Source organism: Austrofundulus limnaeus, unplaced genomic scaffold, assembly GCF_001266775.1.
Source record: "Austrofundulus limnaeus strain Quisiro unplaced genomic scaffold, Austrofundulus_limnaeus-1.0 Scaffold12, whole genome shotgun sequence".
In the NCBI taxonomy this organism is placed as follows: Eukaryota; Metazoa; Chordata; class Actinopteri; order Cyprinodontiformes; family Rivulidae; genus Austrofundulus; species Austrofundulus limnaeus.
This window is the reverse complement of record NW_013952414.1, coordinates 4166596-4173511: the sequence shown is the minus strand read 5'-3', so window position 1 is coordinate 4173511 and position 6916 is coordinate 4166596. Positions and strand designations below refer to the sequence as shown.

The window sequence follows — 6916 nt, the reverse complement described above, 5'->3', positions numbered from 1 at the left end:
ATAATATTGACAATAACCTTGACAAAAATATTGGCTTTAATTTCAGAATTCTAACTTTTTTCTTTGAATTTTAGGCTTAAAATCAGAATTTTGACATTTTCCTAATTCTGAGATTAAAGTCAGAATTATTTTTATTTCCAGTGGCCCTAATCCTCTTTTGTACATATAATTTTTCAAAACTTATGTGTTTTTTTATATCGTTTACATTTTTTTTCAGTTACGAACCTTTTAATTCACAAACAGGGTTGGAGTACAATGAGACAAATGTAAAAAAACAAAAACAAGATTGTGACAAAGGTTTGTTAAAGCTGGGTGTGATTTTTGTACAGAAATTGAGAAGATTTATAGTTTCAATCCTTGTTTTCGGCCATCGTTTTTTTTTTTTTTTTTTTTTTCATTTTTTTGCCCGTTTTACAAACCAGCAATCAAATACAAGAGCTATAAACATGTTTCATTTATTCTAAAACGAATGTGTCACAGAGAACACAGGTTGCATGTTTGGCCCTACTTTGTGTAACAGCTAAAGCTCAGTGAGGTCCATTCAGACAAGGGTTGCAGTTATAGCAGCACCAGAGTCTAATCACTTTAATACCTTACATGAAAGCTCACCCTGGAAGTACCAAAGGCAAACACCTAGTTTTACGGTGATTTTTCAAAACATCAGTATTGATGTACTGAAATCATCAGACTGCAGCAGCAATGACAGTTTGTCAAGTACACTAGTTAAAGCTGAATCAAACATGACTCAGAGGCTWCGGATGATTGGACAAGTTTCAGGAGAGGAAAAACCCTCTGATGTCCGCCGAGCAGACTGCATGTTATTTACTGTTACCAGTAACTGTGTCYCTGCAAGTAGGTGGAAATGTTTCAGTCACAGTGAGCGCCATCATTGTTATTGAATGTCAAGCACAGGTGGCCCTACAGCAGAGATGTGATTAAAAAGTAATCATCCAACACCACACCGACTTGTTTCAACCTGGTTAACAGAGGACCTTTATTCTTCCCAGGAGGGTGTTTGATTAAGGTATTCCACAAACAACAGTTTAAAACCAAASGATGAACAGGAACAAATAAAACAGCTTAAATGAGGGGATATTTTACTGTTTTCCAACAAGATATCTGACTCAGATAAGCATTTATGGTCCTAAACCATCTTATTTATTTAGTGTAAGCAGGAAATGGAAAACACAATATGATTCACAAATGGGAGCCAAGTGTGAAGACCTTTGAAACTCCCTGTGCCAAACCTTTGATAATGTGATTTTATGGCCAAAAAAAAAAAAAAAGCAAGCACTTTCATTAAAGTAGGACCTTATTGAGAGATTTTTGAAAGCTTGGCTGGGTGCTGCTGAGCTGGGAGTAAACCAAAAACATCCCTGACACCTACACAGAGCCATGCATGTATTCATGCATCTCCGGCACCAGATGTTACACGCTTGTTTCACCGTGTTCGCCATGTTGTCTGATCCCATCCACACATAATGAGGGAGGCTTTGAGTCTTCGAAGTCCCCCCACTCTGTGTTTTCCTCTCTGTGTCTGGTCTCGTCTTCTTTCCTCCCTAATAGAGGTTCCGATCAATAGAGTTTGCCTCAGGCAGAGACCTTTAGAACCGACGCTGATTGTTCCCGGAACTCTGTGACGGCAGAGCCCAGACCGTTTTCTGTGAAACCCAAAGAAGGCACTGCTTTTAACATTTTCAATTTAGGCTTAAAGAAAACACGTTGTCRCCATCGTGTCTTGGCTGTACAATGCCCACAACAACAGCAGGCTAGTCACAGGTAAATATTAGGGGTGCAACGATACAGGAAATTCACGGTTCGGTTCGGTTCGATACTGTAGTCTCACGGTTTGATATTTTTTCGATACAAAAAAGAGAAATTTCCATGCCCCTTTTAACTTGTAATTTATTTATATTAATTAAGAACATTTGTTTAACCTCAAAAGTACAGTTTTTAAATTAAATGTTGCTGAAACAGCAAGTTTCTCAGTGGATCTGCTCTCAAAAATGCAGCCTAGGTGGAGTAGTCGAACACAGATCCACTGATCCTTTAACACAGAACATCTTCAGAAAACAAGTTGATAAAGTAAATTTTTTAAATCTGTATTGTTCGATACAGCACTGTTCGATACGGGTACATGTATTGTTGCACCCCTAGTAAATATAGATATTGAGGTTACAGATTCAGGTTAGTTTGTTAAATAAACTCAACAGAAGGTAAATACTGAGCTTTGCAGGTCCATTAAGGTCACCATCACCCCTTTGGAAGGGTTCAGAACAGCTGTTTTTTTATTACTGTTATTATTTATACTGAACAGATCACTCCGTTTTGGGCAGTAGCTTCAAAACTGCTGCACATAAAAAATTAATCAATCTTTTATTGTAACCTAATATAAGAAAATCTTTCCTAATTTTACTAATCATTAAGTCCATGATGTTACTTTTAATCATTTGTTTGTTTTGCAGCAAGAATGAGGTTTGAAAAATAAGAAAAGATTAAAAGGTTAGACTTTGCCTTCCCAGCAAACACCTGTTCAGAGACTGGGGAGACATAGGATGTTATGTGAGGATAATACAAAGTGAACCATTAAATTGCAGAAARTGCTTCTTTGACGCATTAGATTAAGTGCTGATATGCGCCCAGTTGTCCCCCCCGTACAAACTCACTGGAACTTGTAAAATGAAGCAGCGTGAAAATGGAGTTGAAACTTWTGTTTCAAATCCTACAACAAAATCCTTCAGATGTTTTAAATTAAAATAAAATAAAGAAGTAACCACACTTGTGAGAAAAAAACTTTGAAGGAAAACCAAAAATATCTTTCCGTCTAATATCACATTGTGAAAACAGATCAAATGCAATTCCTGTCCCAAAAATATTTAAATATTTGATGCAAATAAAAACAAAAACTATTTGTTTGCTGATCAGTGCTTTATATGCAAACTTTAAATATGAGGCAACAGTAAAACAAAACTATTTTTAATCTAAAACTTTAAACTAGAGTTGATGTCACAAAACCTCTGTTGATGCCGAAAGGTGTCAAATATCAATCTTTTTAAGACGGTTTTTGTTCCTCTGGTCATAAAAATCGTATTGTTAGCTAAAGAGAGCCATCTACTGGAGAACATCCTGATATAAACTTTGGAGATATGTGAAATTTGCATCTTTTTTTAGCTTTTTATTGAAAGAAAAGCTGAATTTTAAATGCAAAATGTCAGTGTTTGCAGAGAAGTACTTTGTGCAGAGCAAAAGRCAGAGCTTGGTCCTTGACCCAAGCATCCACCTGTGTGAGCCAACTCAGCCAAATGTGTCACTCAAACAAATGARTAACTGCTTTATGTGCCTGCCAACCCATTACAAATGCACATTACCCTTGGCTTCTGGTGTTTTCATATAAAACGGGCCTGAAGAAAAGCCGTTTGGAACAGATGATGTGATGGCAGATTTTTGTACGAGGCCACTGTGATGGAAACCAAGGACATAGAATAAGTCCAAGTAATGACACACTTTGTCAGTTTAATACACTTCAAGTTAGCCAGTGTGTGTCTTTATAACTCAACAGTAAATAGTCTCTATAATGGGTCACTATTAAGCAACATCAGCATCTCAAAGCAAAAACGCTATTTTCTGGATCAAAATTCAGCTCTGGATGTGAATGTAGAGGAAAAGAAATGGCTTCAAAATTATCTCTTTATTACTCTATATGTTTAAATTTTGATTCATGTCTATGAAAAAAAGTTTGTATTGTTCAACCATTTTTTTTACTTTAGTATTTTCCATAAACACTTTCAACATGCTGACGTTGRCAGTGTATTTGGAAAAATAAGCATCTTTTCAAGGTGACGATGATCCYGTTTGCCAAAACGAAGGTAAATCCTATTACCTTCCCTGAGGCTCGCCAACTTTCTGTGGCTAGCAGCAGCATGGCAGCTACTTCCAGTACCTACAATGACGTTTTAATTTACAGTTTTTATTGATTGCTCTGACCTGTTTGAAGAAACTGGGAACCTCTCAGTCTTCATCATCACCATCTCAGCAGAGCAGAAGACACCTCTTGCAATGTGTTAACCCATTCTCATTGGATTGACACAGTTGTCCACCCTTTTTTCAAAACAGTTAATGCAGATGTCATTCAAGAAGTCCAAACTCCTCCATTTTAGCTGTGGTTGCAGAACAGAAACCATCTGCTCCAATCTCTTAGAAACTCCCTGATCAGTATGAAATCACCATAAGCACCTGTTTGACACTTCTTCACAGATTTTTTTCAATTTGCAATCAGTCTGCAGACCTGTGTTGTTCTCATACTCATATAGTATAGGCCTACTATAGATTTTTGTTCTTTACTGTAAAAGACTTTTTTATTTACCTAATTTCTCACACAGTAAAGGTTTTTATTTTTATGTCTATGTATTCTCTGTTGGAATATTTCATTTGTCAGGCACAGTCTGAAAAAAGAATGTAATCAATATTTGCATCAAAGCATATCTGCTTCTGGATGCATTTTTTGTAAGAGGGCAACTTTGACTACAAACAGCACTGGCATGTAAGCTACGTACAGTCATAGGCTACAATGACAAGCAATGGTGCACTGATTCACACGAGTGCTTTATTTTGTATTTTGTTGCCCATTGTGTACTGATTGATTGGAGGTGCTCATAAACTTGTGTAAAGGTTGAGTTGTTTGAAGGCAAAATTTGCTTTTGTTCCACATTTTAAATGTTTTGGCAGTTAGTGCCTTTTGCAAACAAAATGTGTCATTTTGACCACTGTGGCACTGTTTAGGCCTCTGCATTAAATGTTTTGAAAATGTGGATTTTGAGTTGACGGCTACGTCAAAACAATCAATAAAACCAGTAATTTAATTAAATTTATTTTGTTTTATTTTTTGCAGTGGCCAGATTTGCCTAGGATGTGGACAACAAGCTGCATTTTCATATGAAAATGTTTTTTTGTTTGTTTCAAAATGCAATTAGGAGAACGTGATTGTTAAAAAAAAGCCAAATGAAGAAAATCACAGATTTGATATGTTTCAAATTTACAAGAAAAACTAAATTAATTTTACTTGTACAGAAAATGAGTGTTAAATTTATAAAAAGAAAAGCTAGATAAATAAGGAAACTTTATTAAATCTATTTTATAACAATAAATCCACAGGAACAACATAAAAATTAAAGAATGTGCATCTCATTTCAGAGGCCTCGAGAGAAGTGAGATGAAACAAAAATGCAAACTTTGAAAGAAAAAGACTTTTATTTGCGAAACACAAAGATGCTCATWGAATCAGTAATTTCTTCCGAAATGCTTGTTGACAAAACAAACATTCACATAAACGTCTAAACTGATGACGATAAACTGACGCTTCTCTTTCAGCTTCACGAGCTGCATTTTCACCTGGATGTCAGAGTCCTGATAGTGGATCCGGTAGGTGTCACCGTCAAAGTCGTAATAGTAGCCAGAAGAATCAGGTGCCCAGTCCAGCTCCATGGACACAGGAGAACTGACACACTTCAGGGGCTGAGAGAACTCRTCCAGCAGAGTCAGACTCATGATGCTGCAGTTCTGGTGAGGAGAGTAAACATGTATCAGCAGGAACTTCAACTTGTGGGTTGTGACTGTTTTGATATTGCTGAACAAAATTAAACCACAGTCTTACATTGTGGTCTAAGCTTTCACGCTTAAACTGTGTTAAAATATAATGCCTGSATGAGAATCAACAATTTAGACATCCTCCTCTTCATTCCTATGAACACCATGATCGGGATCAGAGACAAGGAGTAGTCCTGTCAGAGAACCTGCCCTAACCTCAATGTTGGGTGTAGGTTTGAACACAGCTTTGATTGTTCAGGGACCAAATACCCCACAGGAATGATTCTGGCATCCCATATTCCCACAGCTCTGCCAAACAAATCCCTTTRGGGGACAGGACTGTAGCCTTCTCCAGATACACAAAACACACAATGACTGGACAATCAAAGTCCCATGATCCACTCAGACTTCTGTGAGGGTAAATATCTGGCTCCTGTTTGTTGATCCAAACAAAAGCTGAACTGCTCTTCCAGSATCTGAGGTTTGACAATTATTTGAACCCTCAGATCCAATATGTTTAAGTCTATCAGCTGCAGATACTTGTGTTCAGCCATGCATAATGGTACAAAGTGCTGTAAGTGTTGGTGGACATGCCAAATCCAGGGTTCTTTGCTTTGAATGAATAACGGTGCATGCTAAACACTAACTCTTTGAGACTTTTCACTTGGGATTTTTAATTCTAAAACTGAGAAAAAAATTTGGTGTATTTTTATTCCTTTGTAAAAATCAAAGAAACATGTAAGTGTAGTACCTCCACTGAGCCTTGCAATGCCTCGCACCTCCAGGGCAGGRTGATGTCACCTGACAGCGTGTTGTGCTGTGATGAGATCGTTCTGCTAACTGCAGTCAGCTGGATCAGTCCATCAACAATGTTTTCTGCTCAAAGATAACACAGGTCAATTAGGCCTTTGCTTTACAAAAAAATCACATATCAGTTACAAGTCTCCTGTGTAAGAAAACAATCTCAACATTTTCAAATTCAAAAATATCTATAAGGTTGATTTTAATGATTTATTTTAATTAACTGGATTTAAAACTGTCATATTTTACAGGTTATGTATAAGGCTCACAAAAAACACATTCCCTTTAAACACCTAATTAAATTTTGTTAAGAGAGAGAGAGAGAGAGAGAGTTATTTCAATCTGAAAGGGATAGAGATGTTTGTGACACCTAAATTTCAAACCAGTTTGAAGGAGTGATGTACTTTAAGTCAAGGAATAAGATTATGGAATAATCTGGAGAGTGATGTTAAAAATGCCACATCAATGTGTTTGTTTAAGAGAATGATAAAAGACAGGTTGTTGAAGAAATTTAATGTGTATTCATACAAAT

The 6916-nt window shown here is 36.6% G+C and overlaps 1 protein-coding gene across 1 annotated transcript in view; it reads right to left on the bottom strand.

The window, feature by feature from the left end:
- Window positions 1-5228: 5228 nt before the first annotated feature.
- The window catches only part of fbxo15 (F-box protein 15), a 134041-nt gene continuing 132353 nt past the window's right edge, over window positions 5229-6916 (bottom strand). Inside the window, exons 9-10 of the mRNA XM_014002361.1 lie at window positions 6335-6459; window positions 5229-5556 (exon numbers count right to left, since the gene is read on the bottom strand). Coding sequence (XP_013857815.1) covers window positions 5278-5556; window positions 6335-6459 — 404 coding nt within the window. The 3' untranslated portion in view covers window positions 5229-5277. The remainder of the gene's footprint in view (window positions 5557-6334; window positions 6460-6916) is intronic.